This window comes from Ursus arctos, unplaced genomic scaffold (genome assembly GCF_023065955.2).
Source record: "Ursus arctos isolate Adak ecotype North America unplaced genomic scaffold, UrsArc2.0 scaffold_23, whole genome shotgun sequence".
Lineage (NCBI taxonomy): Eukaryota > Metazoa > Chordata > Mammalia > Carnivora > Ursidae > Ursus > Ursus arctos.
In genome coordinates, this window is record NW_026622908.1 from 47,573,218 (window position 1) to 47,591,898 (window position 18,681).

The 18,681-nt window shown below is 65.3% G+C and overlaps 1 protein-coding gene across 4 annotated transcripts in view; it reads right to left on the reverse strand.

The window, feature by feature from the left end:
• The window catches only part of BRSK2 (BR serine/threonine kinase 2), a 62,380-nt gene extending 44,966 nt beyond the window's left edge, over positions 1-17,414 (reverse strand). For all 4 annotated transcript variants that reach the window (XM_048215717.2, XM_048215713.2, XM_048215712.2 and 1 more), the window contains exon 1: positions 17,321-17,414. In XM_048215717.2, coding sequence (XP_048071674.1) covers positions 17,321-17,414 — 94 coding nt within the window. The remainder of the gene's footprint in view (positions 1-17,320) is intronic.
• Between the last annotated feature and the right edge of the window lie 1,267 nt (positions 17,415-18,681).

Consider the following 18,681-nt stretch of genomic DNA (forward strand, 5'->3'; position numbering starts at 1 on the left):
GTCTATCACCCAGGGCACAGTCACCCGCAGTGACGCAGAGCCTCCCGGCTCCCCCGGACCACGAAGGAAAAGCCAGGTGACTTAGGGAGAGATGGCCCTCTGACTGGCTCCTTGAGAAACCCACCGACGCAGGCGCCTGGGGGGCTCAGATGGTGAGGCGGCTGCCTGCAGCTCATGATCCCGGGATCTTGGGATCGAGCCCCGTATCAGCTCCCTGCTCCTTGGGGAGCCTGCTTCTCCCTCTGCCCCTCTCTCTCTGTCTCTCTGTCTTTCATGAATAAATAAACAAAATCTTAAAAAAGAAAGAAAGAAAGAAAGAAAGAAAGAAAGAAAGAAAGAAAGAAAGAAAGAAAGGGAAAGAAAGAAAGAAAGAAAGAAAGAAAGAAAGAAAGAAAGAAAGAAAGAAACCCGCCGATGCCACGTTGTTCAAAAGAGCCGAAGCAAGATGAGCAGCTCCCCAAACACCATGCCAACAGGGGCTGCAGGCTGGCCGGCGGGAACAGGAGCCAGGATCCTCCTGGAGAGCGCCGGACGGCACCACGGAGGGCCATTTCCAGCCTGACCACAGCCCCCCACGCTCAGGCCCAAGGCCCAGGAGTGGGACAGTCAGGTGGGCTCAAGGCAGAGTTGCAGGGGCCGCAGGAGCAGGAGGACGCCAGCCCTCCCACGCTGGCCCTGCCCTTTCTGTCCAGCGCCCCCTCCCATTCACCGGCCACCTCCCTAGTGGGTCTGGAAGGCAGGAACAGGGCAGGCATCTAGAGCCCCCTTCAACCTGGGGCCGTGGTGTGAAGCGCCCGTGTCACTGTATCTGCCTTCTGAGGGCTGCTGCTCAGGGGACCCGTCCACCAGGTTTTGTCTGGACTCCGTCCCACCACAAGCGGGGACTTGCTCAGGGCCACAGAAGGAGCTGGGTCAAGGTGGGCCAGGGGGCCCGTCCCTCCTCCCAGGTCTTCAGAGTACGGGCCGTGGGGGAAACCAGGGGATGCCCCGGCAGGGCACTGTAAGCTCCCTAGAGGGTAGGAAGGCCGGGGGCTACCCCAGATCTCCAGACTGGTGGGAAGGGCTCAGCCAGCAGGGCTGGTGGGAGGAGGGAGGGGATTCCCCTCTCCTCCACAGTCACAGGCTTGGCACTGGGTGGTTGCCATGGAAACCACAGAGGCATCATGATTCACAGGGTGTATGATGCGATGGGGCACCCCACCCCACCCCTGCGACAACCCCCCCAGGACGAGGAGCCCCCAGATGGCCCACTCACCCTGGAGCCAGATAGGAGGGCAGCCGCGCCTCCCTCAGCTGCGCACCTATGGCTGACACCCAGAGCAGACCATCACCATCCCTACCTCCGGGCCGGGGCTCCCCCAGACCCAGCAGGGCCCACCCACCCAGCCAGCGCCCCCAAGGGGCGCCCACCCCCCACGTGCTCAGTTCTGCATCCTATGGATACCAGCCCCAGGCACTTGGAGACCTGAAGACCCAACCTGAGAACCACTTGGGCCCCTCTGCCTGGGGGAGAGTCAGGGGGAAAGCGAGAGGGTGCCCCCCACCTGGGCCCCAGCTGGGCCCCAATGTCCCTCTGGCCACAGCCCTGTGGGCATGCAGGCATGGGGCAGGATGCCCAGGGGACCCTGCAGCCTTGTCTGGGGGGCAGAATGCTGTGAAGCCATTCGTTCTGGGGCTGCCCTGGGTGATGCGACAGCAGACAGCTGGCCCCACCCCTGCATGCCCCTCTCTGGCCCCCTACCCAGAACCTCCATCCACTCCGCACTGGGAAATCCGGGAGGAAGGAGCCAGCGGAGGGGCAGGCGAGCAGGAGCCACGTCCCCAGTTCCAACAGTGGCAGACGACCACAGGAGATTTTACTAACTGATTTTTCAATTCAGTACTGTAAAATTAGCCCAGCGAAATATTTTGATTAAGCCCAGTAACTATTCAGAAATTCAATCTGACAAAACGTGTGTGTTTTTTTAAACCTGTGTCCTAGTTTCAGAAGACTCAGGGCTGGGGGTTAATGATGGGGTCACCTGCCAATGCCCATAGGCTGGAGGCAGGAAGATGGGGGTGCTGAGGGGCCTCAGGAAGGGGGTGGGATTGTGGGGAGCAGGCGGCAGAGGACAAGGGCCTGGGGGCTGCTGTGAAGGGAAGGGGGCTGGGTCTAGCACACAAGGAACCCCATGTGCAAGGAGGCAAGACCCTAGGGGGCCAGGGTCACACCCGCAGTGTGGACACCACAGTGTGGCCAGCGGCTGTCCAGTCCCCTGGGGAGGTGTGGCTGGCAGACAACTGAGTCAGTGACTGAGTGCCTGGCACGGGGAAGAGCAGGGGTCGCCAGGAGAGGCGGCCAGCCAGCAGTCCAGGCCCCAGGGAGTCCCAGCAGCAGACAGACCTCAGCCTACCTGCCCAACGGAGCACAGAGGCCTTGCTTCCCCACCATCTTCACACCCGCCAGGCCCCCTCCTGCAGGCCCCTGGGACGGCAATGGGATTGCCCGCCCTGGGAAGCCTGAGGGAGTCACCATCTGTCACTGCACACACAGAAATGGCCTCTGGTGGCCAGGCACAAGCCCGTCCAATTCCACACACACCTGCTAGGTGTGGGGGACCCTCAGGTACAGAGCCAGGGACACCCACAAGCTAAGCCAGGGGTGCAAATAACTTCCTAGAAGCCATAAAGCAGAAGCTGTGAGTAAGCAGAGGCCAGAGGCCGACACCCTCCAGCCCTGCCTGCTTCCCAGTGTCCATGAGCACCCTGGCTGTGTCCCCAGCCCCCTGACACAGGACACAGGGAAGCCACATGCCGCGGAAGGCCCCCGCATCTGCCAGCCAGCCCGTGGTCAGGCAGACAAAGGTACAGCTCCCACCTGCGGGCACCGGGCACCCCCAGCAGCCCCTTAGCCCAGCATGCCCAGAAGGGCTGCCGGGGTCAGCCTTGGAGACACACGGGCTCCCACAGCCCAGCAGGCTGGAGAGGAAGGAACGGGAGGGCAGACGGACCCCTGTGGGGCAGCAAGGCCTCCTGTCCCCTAAGCAGGAGAAGTCTGTGGGGTTTCACAAGAAACAGCTACCGTGTCTGCAGGGGAGCAGACACCACGGAGGCCGCTGTGCGCTCTGTCAATTTGGAGTTTAGCATTAAAAACAAAAACAAACAAACAAAACAAGCAACTCGATCTGCACTTAAAAAACTATCTGACTTGGTTTCCCCATCACTAGGGTGGTCTCGTGTTTCCCCCTCCCAAGGGCCAGCAAGCTTGTGCCCCCTCCCTGCTTATGGTGGGGGGGGGCACACTGAGTCAGGCCCTCTTCCTAGACTCCTCCCTGGGAGACCAGTCCGGGCTCAGGGGTCTTGGCAGGACAGGGTAGCTCTACCCAGGAAGGGAGGCCAGGACAGGAAGCCCAGTGTCCAGAACCTGCTGGGTGCTGGCTGAGGGCAGGCCCTAGGGCCTCACTTCATACCAAGGCACAGATATCCCCACTGTGGGGAGCACGTAACCCAGGGGAGCTGGGGGCTGAGGCAGGTGCTAGGGCAGGGTGGCCGGGCTCAGGGACCCTGGCCGGTGCCCCACATGACACAGATGTCAAGGCACCGGGGCTGGGGGGGCAACAAGGGGGCTGCTCCCCACCTGGCCAAGGCTGGCCAGGGAGCCTGGGACTGGCGTGGGTGAGGCACAGAGGTGCGGAGTACTTCTTAGCCCTTCTGCCAGGAAAGTGACCTCCATGGGGGCAAACCCTGACATGCCCGGGTCCCTCAGGGGAATGTGCTCCCTAGACAGACAGCTGGCCACACACCCCGCCTTCAACAGCAGCAGAAGTGGGAGAACAGACCTGCGGCCCTCTGCCCTGCACCCCGCCCCGCCGGGGTTGGGAACCAGGAGAGGCTGCCCATCCCCGGAAGGGCGCCACAGGATGCAATCTCCGGCGTGAGGTAATAATAGAATCTGCTTAGCGGGCAGCGGGCAGCTTGCTCCGAAGGACAGAGAGAGGAGAGAGGCAAAGACCCGCCTGCCCACACGGGTCATTCCCATCCTCCCAAACACCTGCATGGGTCCCCAAGGCTCCCTGCCCAAAGCCGCCTACAGTCACGGAGCCGGAGCGGGATGTCCACCTCTACCACCTCTTCTCTCCAGCGCTGGCCCCCAGGTGACGGGCTCTGCCACCCAGATGGTGAGAATGGGTACAAGATCCCAGAAAAAGAGCAGCCCCTCCCCTGATGTGCCCACCACCTGCCAACACCCAACCTCAGGCCTGTTGCTCCCTGGACCACTGCCCTGACTTCCTGACCCCCAGTGCCCTGAGCCTGGAGCCAGGCCCTGTCCCACAGGCCTCCCCCACCCCCACCAGCAGCCACTGAGCAGGGCCTGGGGCAGGCAAGGTGCTAATACACACACAACTGCCCTCTGCCCTTGGAAACCTGCAGGCCAGTCTCAGTGCGGCCCCACTGGACTCAGGCCTGGGTTAGGAAGGCCTATACCCAATTGCAGGCCACCTGTCCTGAGGCCACACACGCCAGAGAACCCGACATCACCCTGCCTGCATGGGGCTCCCAGGCTCTGTCTGTGCTGACCTGCTGATGGGCCTGGCCCCCACCTGCCCTAAACCTGCTTAGAGCTGATGCTCCCCCCCGGCATGCCATTGCTGTTTCTGGGGACTGCTGGGCCCACAAGGCAGAGGCCACCTGTCATCTAAGAGAGGAAGTGCCTCCACAGTTGGGGGGGAGAGCAACCACCCACGTACAGCAGGATGCCCCACAGCAGTGAGCTCCTGAGGTCCAGCATGGAAGTGTACAACTGGCCAGACGGGGCCTGGGACGCACGCCCACAGCTGCCAGCCCCTCTTGGGGGCCTGGTTTCCCCAGGGGGCTCTTCCAGAGCTCCTGAAGGGCCAGCCACAGAGCTATCCCTCGGCAAAGCAACCCACTGCTCCACCTTGAAGTCCTGCTGCAGAAGCAGATGGGCGGGACCCTGCTTGAGCCACCGGGGGCCACTGCGGGTGTGAAGGGACTGTCACCTAGAGGTCACCCAGCTGAGTTGACTCAGGATGCTGCAGATACCTGGACAGAAGGAGCAGTGAGTGAGACCACAGGGCTAACCAGCTCAGGCTTGTTCCCCCAGCCCTCCCCTGGATGTGGCCTTCAGTCCAATCCCCCTACTGGCCATCCGCAACCCCCCGGCCAGCCTGGATCCCAGCAGCAGGCATCAGCAGCGTCAGCCCAACACGGAGGTGATCCCCATACTGACCCGTGGACTGAGGATGGCACGGCCTGGGGTGGGGAGTGGCCACCTTTCAGGGTCTCTGGATGTAGGGACAACCATGACTGACCCCCAAGTGACCCAACTGGGCTCCATATCCCACTCCTGCAGACACCAGGGCAGGACGGTGTGGAGGGGGACGTGTGACGCAGAGCCCCAAGCTCAGAGGCCCCGTGGCCAGATGACCCCAAAGGCAAGCTGTGGTACCTGGGTCTGAGCACCCTATGGGCAGAGGGACCCAGGAGGGGGGGCATGGACGTGACCTGTCCCTACCTCCACGGGGCAGCACCCAGGACAGCAGCTCTCTGGGGACACAGAGGACAACACACACCGCAGCCCCTCTCCTGGTTAGCAGCAGCAAAGCTAGAAGTGAATCTGACAGGTGCCCCCCTGAAGACCCCGGGCCACCAGGTGCCACCTGGGGGTTCCCCTCCAGCCCCCGCCAAGCCCCCCATACATCTGCTGTGTCAGCCAGGACAACACAGCCCATGTGTGCAGATGTCCTCTGCCACTCCATGGCATCTGCTGGACAACGTTCTATCTGTGCCACTTTATGATTAGTTATAAATCCCTTGGGATTTGGGGTTTAGACTCAGCAAACCTCCAATCTGAGACGAGCCCTCCGCCTCTTTAGAGATAAGCCAGCATCAACCCCTCGCTGTCCGCCAAGCCCAGCATCCCCCCAACAACAGGAAACACTCCCTCCTCTGCCTTTCTCTCAGCCTCTGGTGGGAGATGCCCATGCCCACCCCCTGCTAGCCCAGGACGGTGGTCTTGGGGCTGAGAGCCTGGCTTCCTGAATTCTACCCCACCCTCCCCAGTGCCCAGCCCCGAAGAGGCGGCTGCAGGAGCAGAGTGTGCAGGGAGCACCGTGGGCAGGGGAGGCAGGGATGCAGGGTGATCCCCGACACCTCCACACCCCCACATCTCTGTCCCCCGAGGTGAGGGGCTCGAGCAGGCACACCTATGACCCACAGCCCAGCCCCTTCAGCCACCCCAAGGCCGTCCACCAAGAGCTCAGTGTCCTGCAGAAACTCCGGCACTTCATCCACCCTCAGGCCATAAGACCCCTGAAACAAGAGGCCCTGGAGGGTGGCCACAGGGCTAACAACTGGCCGGTGGGGACCAGCCTTCCTCCCCAAGGAGTCCTGATGGTGCAGGCCACCCACAGCCTCCAGGGCACCGGGCCGGGCGACCGGTCAAGTCCCCAGGTTGCTCTGTGCCCTCGCAGCCCGCACACACATCTCCCAGGGAACCTGACAGGAAGGTTTCTGCCACTGGAGATACAAGGCAAATATCAGACAGGGGCCAAGGGCTGCCCTGGGAAGTCACCTCGAATCAACCCCAGAGCCAGGGAAGTCTCCCTCGTGGCCACAGCCTTGGAAGACAGGCAGCAATCACGGTCATGACTCTGTGAGGCCTCGGCCCTCCCCTTGCCCCCAGAGAGTCAGTGGCAGCCCCAGGAGACCTGGCCACCAGCTCCTTCTGCAGGGAGAGGGGGGCTCAGGGGCTGGGGTCTCCCCTGGGAGCCGCCACTAAGCCCGTCTAGCACCCAAGCGGCTTCCACCTCCTGCCTCTTGTCAGCACAGAAGCAGTCCCATGGCCGGGATGGGACGCAGGTGCAGGAGCTTGCCAGACACCTGGCCCTTCCCACAGCAGCAGAGGTCTGAGGACACACCGCTTGCCGCAGCCTCCCTCGACCAGAGCGGAAGCTGCAGACTTCAGCACAGCCTTGCTGGACAGCTCCCCACCCGCAGGCCAGCCTTGCCAGGGACACAGACCAGCCCCTTGCGCCCCCTCCACAACCGGGACCCCACACAGGGCAGTTTTCTCTCAGTCCTGAAGACCCCAGAGTCAGGATGCGGCCGGCAAGCCCTCTCCCGTCCAGAAGGGTGCGGCAGAGATGGGGGCACGAGCTGAGAGCTTGTGGCTGCTCCCCCTGGAGACTCAGGAAGGGGGGACAGGGAAAGGAGGGGCTGCAGGCTGCTGGCAGGGACCAGTGAGGGGCACTCCTGGGCAGAGTACAGGGGTCCCAGGTTGTCTGCCCACCCCCACCCCACCCCCATTCCAGCTCCTGACGGCCCTGCCAGCTGTCAGGCCATGCTCCAGGGACAGGGCTCACAAGGGCTCCTAGGGGCCCCTGCCATGCACAGAGGAGGTGGGCTTAAAGAGGGAGATTCTTTCAGGTGACCACGATGCTAGTCAGACGGCTCAGCAGGACATGCATGCCCATTTGGGGAATGCATTTGCACAGACAGCATGAGCCCTGACCGCAGGGCAGGAGAAGCAGGCCTAGCACCAGGCAGGAGGCCCAAGAACACAGACACCACAGGGGGTGGCAGGCGTCCGCTGCTCCTGCGTGAGGTCACATGCGGAAGGCACAGGCCAGGCGTGCTGGCCGAGCAGCTCAATGAGGACTGAGCTGGCAAGTGGGCCTGGGGTGTGTGCTCCATGGTCCCTGGCCTGAGCTCTGGCCACCGCACGCACTGCTGTCTGCAGGCCCTTCCAGCGTGCCCGAGGCCAGAAGTGAGTGCTCCCACTGGCACTCGAAGAGAGGACCACCACAGCCAGGAGGGTGAGGCCGGCATGGAGCTGAAGACCGGCAGGACACGAGGACGGGTGGTGGAGCCCACATGTGGAGGGGGCCTCCCTCTTCCATGCTGCTATGGCCACAGGGGGCTTGGGAGGCGGGACCAGGGGAGGGCTGGCCCCACCCTGCATGACCCTGCAAGACACGCTTCTCCACGTGCAGCAGCCCCGCTGGGCCTGTACCCCTTGGGCACAACGGACAGTGACGCTTTGGGACGGGGCAAACCCGTGGCCCCCAGGCAGGGCCGAGCCCGCGTTCTGCTGCGCCCCACAGCCGGCACCCAGCACAGAGAATCTGTGGACTGGAGAACACTGCCCACACCGCCGCCATACCGTTCTCACCGCACCGGGACTGGACACAGCCATACACTGTGCTCTGCCCCTGTGGGGTCCCCAGCAGCAGCAGCATCCTGAGGAGCTCAGGAATGCAGACCTTCACAGTCCCAGGCCTTGGGGTGACACCAAGCTTGAGCACCCCTGGCAGCAGCCTGTAGCTTCGGGCACCGCTGGCCTCCAGGCACCCAGTGCAGAGACCTGGCAGGCGGTGGAGGCTCAGCCTCCAGGAAACGGCCACTGCAGGTGAAGAATCTAGCATCTGGCTGGATTTCTGCGGTCTGGGGAATTGGTGCTAACTTCATGGGGTGATTTGGTACGGTGCTTTTCTAAAGTCTGTCAGACACACACACCAAAATATTTAAGCTGTGTCTGGGACTTGCCTCCACATAATGCGGGGTGGGGGGTGGGTGTGGGGCGAAATCGGCCTCCTGTTGCTGAGGCTGGGGTGGGCTCTCGGGGTCTGGGTGCTCTTTTCCGACTTCTGTGTCTGAAAATGACCCTGTGCGGAAGAAGACGAGAAGCTGGTTCCCCCGAAAGCCCCAGCTGCGGTCCCAGGAGCCAGTGCAGGGCCCCACCCCAGGTGCACCCCAGACAGAGGAAGCTGCCGGCCAGCCAGCAACGGGACACAGAGCAGGGCGGCATCCCAGGGCAGCGTGGCACTGTGTGGCAGAGAGAAGGGACAGCATGAGCCCCTCACCAGCCCAGAGCCTTCAGGGTGAGGCAGCCACCACTCCGAGGCCCCAAGACTGTACCCCCCGCTCCCCGGCCCCGCAGCCCAGCATAGCTGGCCCAGCTGGCCTGGCAATAATCCCCACCCACTCACCCCCAAACGAGAACTCTGTGAACATTGCACCTGCCAAGGGGATGAGTAAACGCGACAACACATCTGTCCTCGTTTCTCCCCGTGGTCCCCTGCCCAGGCCGGGGGCTCCCCTCAGGCACCATGGCTAGCACATGGCCCAAGGGGGACACTGGATGCACCACTGGGCCCCCTGCCGAGCCTAAGCTAGACGTGTCCTCACCCAGCATCACACAAGGAGAACCGAGAAACTGAGGGTAGGGACGTGAGACTCTCCAAGCGGTCACACAGACTTCCCACAATCTGAACCCTTCACTGATGGCCGGTGGGTGCCCTGCCTCTGGGGGCTCTGTACATAGGCTGACCCTGAAGACCCCGGACAGTCACAACACCCCACACCTTCCGGCTGGCTCCTGCGGGGGTGGCTGGCCCAGCCCCTCCAGGCTCCCGCACACCACATGCCAGGGGGCGACATGGGAGGGAAGGACAAGGGAGGGGCCTCAGGGTCACGCCTATGGGCCAGCCGACTGCACATATCTCAATGGTTTCAGGGGACCTGGAGCTCCCCACGCACACCAAACCTCCTGCCCTGAAGAGCAAAGAGGCTGGAAAGTTCCAGGGTGCCCCTCACCACAGGCATCAGGGCTCACTCCTTGGTGCTGCCCATACCCAGCAGGAAAGCTGCTCCGTGAGGGCACCCAGGTTACACCCAGGCCCTTGGCTCCCCGCCCCGGGGAAGGGGCTTCACCTGGGCTCTGCAGACCTGGGCTCCCAACTGCCCTGCCCACCTGTGTCCTGGCCTCCAGCTTGAGGTCAGCGTCATCACCCCAGGAAGCTGAACACATGAGCTCAGTCTGCTGTTGGCCCCCATGTCTCAGACAGAACAGGGGAGTTGAGCTACCCTGCCTCAGGGCTGCCTCCACACCCCAGCCCTGCCTTGCCCAGTGGCCACCTCTGTCCATCACCTTTCCCACCTCAGCTTGGCTCCCGTGGGAGGCCTCTGACCCAGGGAAACAGCCAGCCGGGGCTCAGGTGAGCTCTCAGCCAGGCCAGCCCAGCCCAGGCAGCAGCGCCCCAGTGTCACGTCCACTCTGACCTCCCGGCCTGCAGTCCACACTGACACTGGCCACGGGGAGGGACCCATCAGCTTCCCAGGAGGCCAGCCCCAGCACATATGGCCACCAGGCGCTGCCTCCCCAGTCCCCTTCCATCCTGACCCTTGGCCCAAGCCAGTAGCTACCCAGTAGGTACCCGGGCCAAACCACCCCTTGCAGATGCCACATTCCTGGCCAGGCAGCCTCCTACCACCCCCGCAGACGTCCCACGGCCCCACGGCCTGACGTGTCCCCAGCGCCTGCTGCGTCACACAGCCACATAAGCGCCGTTTAGGCTGCCCTCCCACCTCTGCCCTGGAGCCGGGGAGGCCAGCCCTGCCCTCCAGGGCACACCCTTGAGCCCTGCCTGAGCCCAGAGCAGGCAGCAATGGTGGGGTGCCTCTATCACCAGTGGCAGGCCGATGAGCCCCTAGTCCCAGGGAACCTCAGCTCCTCCACCAGTCCCCAGCCCAGAACCATAAGGCCCTGGGAATCTTCTGTCCCCCGTGGCCAGGTTCATGTGGGGTCAACCCTAGGCCCCTGCAGGGACAAGGATGTGACAAGCACCGGGGGAAGTGGCTCTGTCCTCACAAGCTGCCCCCCCAGCCAGGGTGTGTGTCCCCAGGAGCTCACATGGTGCTCTATACCTTCACGCCCCTCGAAATCCACCCGGAGGCACTGCTGCCCCAGGGCACAGCGAGGAGACCGCCTGGAAGAAAAGCACTGTTCTCTGAAGCCGTGGGGCCTTTGGGAGCACTGTGCTGCGGGGTGGGGGGGCTGCTGCCTGGCTCTAGAACACTGGCCCCTCACAGGCTGCGGAACAAGGCCTGGGCCACCTCTCGGGGTGGGGCCCGACACAATCCCTGCTTTGTCCCCGCAACCTCGGGCCCAGCCCAGCCTCCATCTTGTCCAGTGTCCGAGGCAGCTGGCCCGGGGCAGCCCTGCTCAGCCAGCCGGCACCCCTGCGGCAAGGCCCCAGGCAGGGTGCGGACAGCTCGGCCAGCCCTGGCTGGGCCCCCAGGGCTTTGGGCCGGGCTCATGGAGGCTCACCCCAGGCCTGGGGCTGACCTGGCCCAGCACCAGGAAAGGCTCCATCAAAGCAGCCACCAGGAGACACCAGCTCTCCCCACATCTGAGAGGACTTCCTGCAGCATCCCGAGGAGCCCAGGGGTCTCCCTCCTGTCCTCTGAGACCCCAGATGGGACCTGACAGCTGTGGACCCGCTGTCCTCCTGACAGACACTGCCTACCACAGATGTCCCCCTCCTACTGACATGATTCCCAGCACAAGCCTCACAGAAGCTGCGGGAAACGTGCTCTGGGGGCTGCGGGCTGAGGCTCCATGTCCATCAGCCACTGAGCGCCAGAGTCCAGCCTGCCCCTGGGCCTCTGGCACGGAGCCACCCCATTAAGCTCTGAGGTGGCCACCCTGCATGCCTGGAGGGACAAGCGGATGTGGGAAGCACATGGGGCCACCCGAAGGCAGCAAGGCGCCTCTCACACCACAAGTGCCCTGAGACATGCGTGGCCACCACATTCACCATATGGCAACAGGCCCCCAGAAAGCACGAGCACTCCCAGGCTACAAGGACACCGTCCACCAGAGGCAGGCAGGGCAGGAGGGGGCTCTGGGGCCCCGGGGGCTCCAGACACAGCCACAGCCCAGTGGGAAAAGGCAGGCCAGCCACAGCGGTCAGCTGCCTCCTCCCCCAGCACAGCCACCCGGCTGGGGTGCGCGTGTCAGAGCAGCCTCAGCCTCCCAAGATCCCTGAAAAAGCCAGTTCTGAGTCCCGTGGCCTTGAAGGCACAGGTGTTCTCCAAACCAGAGTGCCAGGAAACCACGAAGGTGCCCTAACCACTCCCGGCCCACAGCAGTCACAGACCCTCCCTCGTGTCTGCACACACAGGCACAGCATCCAGCCTCTGACCTGGAAGGACCTGTCTGCCTCAAGCATAGCGAAGGAGCCAAGCACGAGCAGGGCTCACGTCCAGGCAGAGAGGACGCAGATAGTGCGTATTCAGGCCCCGAGGTCACCCCACAAACACCTGTGAAAACCAAGACTAGATCAGCCAGAGACACGTGCCCCTGGGTGGGGCCCAAGCCAGGCCAGCTTTCTGCGGCCACCCCCTTGCCGGCCCCACACGGTCCTTAAGGAGGCTGCTCAGGGAGGGGCGGGGGAGCCCGGGGGGCCAGTCCTGGAGGCCCCAGTCCCACAAGCTTCACCAGGTGTGGCCCAGTCTGTTGCGCACCAGAAAGGATCAGGATGTCCCCGGTCACCCTCAGGCAGGCTGGGTACCGGGCAGGACCCGGAGCCCCTCACATCCCTGCTCTGCTCCCCCAAACACAGTCCTGGGCGGCTGTCACCCCTAGAGCCCTCCGTGAGGATCCGCTCTGGCCCTGCCTCTGCACTTGCAGGGGGGAGCACCCCGCTCTGACGGCTCCAGAGACCACTGGGCACCTGGCACAGGACATGCTCTGACTACATCACACTGGGAGACCTGGGTGGGGGCGGGGGCATGGGCCTCTAGCTGTGGGAACCCCGCAGCTAGAGCCGAGCCTGGCAGCACCTGGTTTCCCCTCTGCTCTGCTGCCCAGGCTGCACCCCCTGCCTGGCATGTCCTTCCTGATACACACGGCTGCCCGGTCCCCGGAGAACAGTCACGGCTGCCACTGGGGAGGCAGGCGGGACCCATGAAAGCTCAGAGGTGCTCAGAGCTATGGCCGATCGACCACAGTGGGCAGGGGACACTTTGAAACCAGGGTCCCCCTTGGGTCACCCCCAGGACCCTCCCATTTTCATCTTCGGGAAACAGCCCGTCCTTCAAGCCTTGACCCCAGAAACCTCCAAGCTGAGCTGCTCTCCATCGACAAGGACAGCCCACCCAGGGACAGCTCTCAGCCCAAGCCAGGGGGCTGCCAGGGGAGAGCCTGCACTGTGGGAGCGAGGCTAGGGTGGGGTCTGTCTCGCTCGGTCGCTGGTGGGACACAGGCCTTTCCAACAGCTACAGGGGGGCCTGGGGAGACAGGCGTGGGGGGCTCCCCACATGCCCCAGAACTCTGACCACAACTATTTGAGGATAGGGTCCTGCTACCAGGAACTTTTAAACCAAGCCTGTGCCATGAGCAGACTGGGCTTTCCCTCCATCCCCAGGGAGCTGCTGCCCTTGAGCAGAGCACTGCGTTCTGAGCCCGCTTCCTGCCTGGTGGACGGGTTAGACAGAGGAGTGCCTGCTGCACCGAGGGCGGGGGCTCACGGGGCGGCGGGGGGTGGGGAGAGATCCTCAGACACAGCAGGTCGTCCACACGGGGCCAGCAGAGGCCCTCCCCACTCCCCGCTCCATCTACCTTTATTTTGCTCTGGCTGCACCCCTCTCTGGACCTCAGCCCCCAACGGCACCCCAGGGTGGACTCCACCCAGCCCACCCTCCCCCCCCATTTCCAGGGCCCACGCCCTGCAGCTTCTCATCGGCTCTCAAGCTGCCCTCTGTTCAACTTTCTAAAACCAAACACATGCTCTGTGCCCCAGGCACCCCCCCTCCCACTGCTGCCTCTGCCTCTGCTCCCCCATCTGCTCCAGCTCTGGGCCGTGGAGCACCCACGGGACTAACAGTCTCCCCCTCCCTCACCTGTCCCATCTCTGCCAGCTTCCCTCACCTCAGGACTCCTCTCCAGCCTGCCTGACACCAGCACCCCACACAAATTCTCCGAAAGGTCCCTAGAGGACCTGAAGGGGACATCCCAGCCCCCTCAGTGTGGCAGTCCCGGCGCCTCCCTCTGGCTCACCCACCAGTCTTTAAGCCCAGACAGGTGAGCTGCAGGGCAGCCACCACACCCCCACTTTCCCTCATGAGCTGGACTGACCCTTCATCTGAAAGCCCTGCCCCAGCCACCTGCTCCTCAGTTCCCACCCACAGACAAAGGGCCTCCGAGCACCGCCTCTTACTGTGGGCCCCAGCTCTGGAAACGGCGCACGGAGTCTGCTGTCCTCCTCCTCCCATGGGGTCCTCCAGGCTTCTGGGAGCTGAGCCCCAGCCACGTTTGCTGTGCTCTGGTTTGGGCAGGCCCTGCCCTGCTCCACGTCCCGAAAGGGGCCAGAGCGATACAGGCCAGAAGGCCACATGGTGTACTCAACACGCCCGCCTGGACCTGCCCAGGACCCACCTGCACCCTCGGCAGGCACCTCTGCCCCCCAGCTGAAGAAGCCTTTCCTGGATCAGGGACAGGAAAGACAGCCTGGGCGGTGACACCTGTCCCCCAGCAGGTCCTGAAGACCCATCTCCCCACCAGAAAACGCGACACTGGCTGGGACAGAGGCCTCCCCCAGGCTGCCGACACAGGCAACCCCAGGCCATGAAGGACAGCTGCGCAGAGCTGCCCAGGCAGAAGAAAGATGCCCTCAAAACCACAGCCACCCCAGCCCTGGAGAGGCGGCCTAACAGCGACAAGAGTGACAGAACCCGCCTGCTGAGCCCAACACTTCACAAGAACCGCTGGCCACTGAAAAGACACGAGAAAAAGTCCCCCCAGCTGGATTCTGCCAGCCACCAGCGGGGCACCCGGCTCTGCCCACACCTGCACCCCACACTGGACACAGTACCCACTCCGCCCCTGATTCCTGAAGGCAGCATCCCGGGGCAGAGCAGCAGGCCCACCTTCCAGCGGGCCCTGGCTCAGGGACCCACCTGTGAGGCCCTGCAGCCGCCCCGGCTGACTCCCTCCCGACCGCAGCTTCCCCTCTGCAGGACCTGGGCAGAGCGCAACTGAAGAGCAGGGAGGACCCAGGCACACTGTCATCCAGGGAGGGAGGCAGCACTGGGAAACTACAGTCCTTCATTCTTCCGCTGAGGTCTCCTGGCAGGAAGCCTAGCCCCAGATAAGGTCAGACGTTTATCTCCGGAGCAAAAGGACAGGCCTGGGAAACTGCAACTCTCTTGGCATTTGATGCTGAAGACCAGCCAGCAGGCCCAGTGGCCAGGCCCGGGGCACCCACACCCCAAGGCCCCACGTCCACCAAACTCCAGATGAGCCTTCGACAGAAGGGACAGAGAGACAGCACCAAGAGGACAGCTTCCCCTCAGCCCTCCTGGGACGCAAGCGCGCGATGAAGCCAGAAGTCACACAGGGTGGGCAGACCCCCCGGGAGGGGTCCTCAGCTAGACCCACAGCCCACCCCCTCATAGGGGAGAGGGGACCCGAGAAGGCAGGCTGCAAGCTTTGCGCGGCACCTGGAGCTGCTTCTAAACGTCACATGGCGACGTGTTGTTGACACACAAGGCGGCATATGCTTTTGTATTCGTTACTGTTAATTACAGTGGAAACCTCCCGTAATTAACTGTACAACAGGATAACTCAAGGAAGAGGACGGAGCCCAGCCCCTGCCATGGAGACGGGCGAGCACGGCGCACGTATAATTCATTGCTGTCACCACTCACACGACGACGACGTTTCCTTATAATCACATTTTATTGGTACGATAATTAGATTATTTCACTGCTTCCCACATTCTGCTGCCCCAGGTCCCTCCCCCACTGAGGATCTCACCAACTACAGTTGTTCCTTGCAGGAAACATGCGTATTTTGAACTCAGATGAACACCGGCTGTCTTGAACCCCGGGCCACACCACCCCCCACTCCCAACAGCGCTGCCCTACTGCCAGGGGCCCCTGGGGGCCCCAGCACAGAGGCCGCCTACCCAGGTAGGAGAAGGGCAGCTCCCACCGCCCCCCCAGGTCCCTTCCTCGCTGCTTTGCCTTAGTTACATCACAGCCACTGCCCTCCCCGGAGAGCCCAGGGCCTGGCCCACTTTCCTCCCTAACACCACCTCCTAGCTCCACCTCTGTGCCATCCAGGGGGGCTTGGGAAGAGCCTGCGGCCTCCCTGGCCAGAGCAGCTCCCTCCTGGGCCCCCACCCTGCACCAGCAGGGTGGGACCAGCACTGCTGCACCCTCCTTCTCCCTCCCTCCTCTCCCCTGCCGGCCCCAGGTCTAAGGAACTTCCCAGAGAGACAAGGAGAAGCAGTCAGTGCCAATCGGACCTCTGGGCTGCCAGGAGAGGCCCATTCTGGGAGAAGAAAGAAAATGGCTGAGCCCAGCCTCCCACAAAGCCACTCTGTGAACGCCTGGCCAGCTGGATGAGGGGATGGCTGCTACACTGGGACCTAGCCTGATCACCAGAAAGACAGCCAGGACCAGCCAAGGAGCTCCCTCCTCCCACAGGCTGGGGTTTAGCAATCTATGCCCTGGGATCCCGAATAGGGCCCAGTACCAGCCTCCCTGTCCCTCCCCTGGGGGAAGTGCAGTGTCGCAGACATTCCAAACAGCGGCTAGGAGTGCAAGGCGCTGTCCAGCCCTCCGAGGCGCCTCGGTACTCTCCCACTCCCACCGTGGAGGAAGGTCCAAGCCTAGGTGGCCTGGTCAGCCCGCAGGACGCATGGGGCCACCTCCCTGCCCGCCCGCCTACCGCCGCCGGGAGTTGGGGGTCGCGGCCCGGGGCGCGCGGCCCGGGGCGCAGCTGCTCGGGCAGCACGCCTATTAGCGCGGCCGCGGCAGACGGCAGATGGGCGCCCGCTCGGCCCCCTCCTCCCGCGGCACAATGGGCCCGGTCGCTCCGGCGCACAATGCGGCCGGGGCCGCGCACCTGCAGCCGGAGCCGAGGGGCGCTGGCCCGGCCCGGCCCGGCCCGTGCGCCCCCGTCCGTTCCGCGTGTCCTTGGGCCGCGCCCGGCCGACTGCGGCCGCGCGGCCTGCGGGCTCCGCGGCGGGACCCTGCGCCCAGCCGCCCATTGTTCGCGGCCGCCGGCCGGAGCCGCGGGCCGGGCCTACAGCTCCCCGCTCGGGACGACCTCCTTCCGCCCCCCCCCCACCGCCCCGCGCGCAGTCAGCACGGCCTCCCCGGCGGCGGGCCTGTGCGCCCCTGGTCCTTCCCGGCGCCCGGTCCCCATCCATGTCCCCAGTCCCCTTCGATGTCCCCGGTTCCCTGGTTCCCTCCACACACACGTGTCCCCGGGCCCCCTTGGTGTCCCCAGTCCCCGCGGACCCCTGGTCTCCCCGAAACCCCTCGTCCCCCCGGCGCCCTGGTCCCACCGGCCCCCGTTCTCCATCGGTGTCCCCGGTCCCCTGCCGCCCCCCCCTCCCGTGTCCCGGTCCCCTGGTTGCCTAGCCCCGTGTCCCGGGTCCCCCTCGGTGCTCCCGCTTCCCCCGGACCCCGGTCTCCCCGAAAGCCCCCGCCCGCGGGCCCCCCGGCGCCCCGGCCCCGCACGCACCTGTCTGCCCCTTGCCCAGCGTCTTCTCCAGCCGGTAGGGCCCCACATACTGCGCGTGCTGCGCCCCGCCGCCGTCCTTCCCCGTCGATGTCATCGCTCCCGGGCCCGGCGCGGGCGAGGTGGGAGCCCCGGGCGGGCGGGCGGCGGCGGCGGCAGGGAGGGGCCGCGTCCGTCCGCGTCCGTCCGTCCGTCCGTCCGCGCGTCCGTGCGCTGGGCCGGGTCGGCGGCGCCCGGGCGGGCCGCGCTCGCTCCGCGCCCCCCGCGCCTCCCCGCGCCGCCGCCCCCCGCGCCCGGCTCCGCTGCGGCCCGGCCCGCGGCGCTGCCTCCGCTCTCGGAGAGGACCGGGCGGGCGGGGGCACCAGGCTTCCGCCGCCGCCGCCGCCGCCGCCGCCGAGGCCCGCGCTCCGCGCCCCGCGCCCCCCGCGCACGCCCGTCCGTCAGTCCGCGGCCGCGCAGCCCAGCCGAGCCGAGCCGCCGGGCCGAGCCGAGCCGCCGAGCTGAGCCGAGCCGAGCCGAACGGCCGGGCCGAGCCGAGCCGAGCCGAGCTTAGCGGCCGAGCCGAGCCGAGCCCGAACGAGCGCAGCCGCCGGCAGCGGTGGTGGCGAGTGGCTCCTGAGCCCGCCATTCAGCAGCACCAACCAATCAGCGGCGCTCTGGCTCTTCGCTCCGCCTTTCGGCCCGCCCCGCCGCTGGAACGTCTCGTAGGAGCCGGACTCCGCTAGGCGAGGCCGGGCGGGGCCGGGCGGGGCCGGGGCGGGGCCGCACCAGGGGGGCGGGCCGGGGGGCGGGGCCGGGCCCGGCCTGGGCGTCTCCAGCCCCGCCGCTCCCCCTACTCTCCGGTCCTCGCCCCGCCCGGACCCTCCGGGACCCCGCCCCGGCCGCCGAGCCACAGCAGCAGAGCAAGCGGTCCGGGAGGCTCAACCCAGGCGGGTGCTGCGGCGAGGCCCCCCGGTCCCTCCTCCCCGGTCCCCTGCCCCCCCGGCCTCCCCCCTGCGCCGTCCCTGCTGGCCGCGATCACTGCGTTCGGAACGAGTCTCTCGCCCCCTCCACTGCCCCGGGAGGGGCGGCGCCGCCGGGGGCGAGTGGCCGAGCCGTGACCTTGCACCTCGCGAGCCCGTGCCCAGGGCTCTGGCCTCCGCTCCGTTTGCCCGGGTGTCCGCGGTGACCAGCACAGCGGGGTCAAGGAACTCACCCAAGGTCACACAGCAGCGGCCTCCCTCCGGAGGCGGCTCCCGGGCCTTTGCGCGGACAGTCTTCCGCGGGTTCGGCGTCTGGGCCGGGGCGCACTGGCCCCGACGGCTCCGGAGAGGCGTCTGCAGAGGCCGCCAGACGTGGAGGGCCCCCGTTTCTCTAGGAAAGAC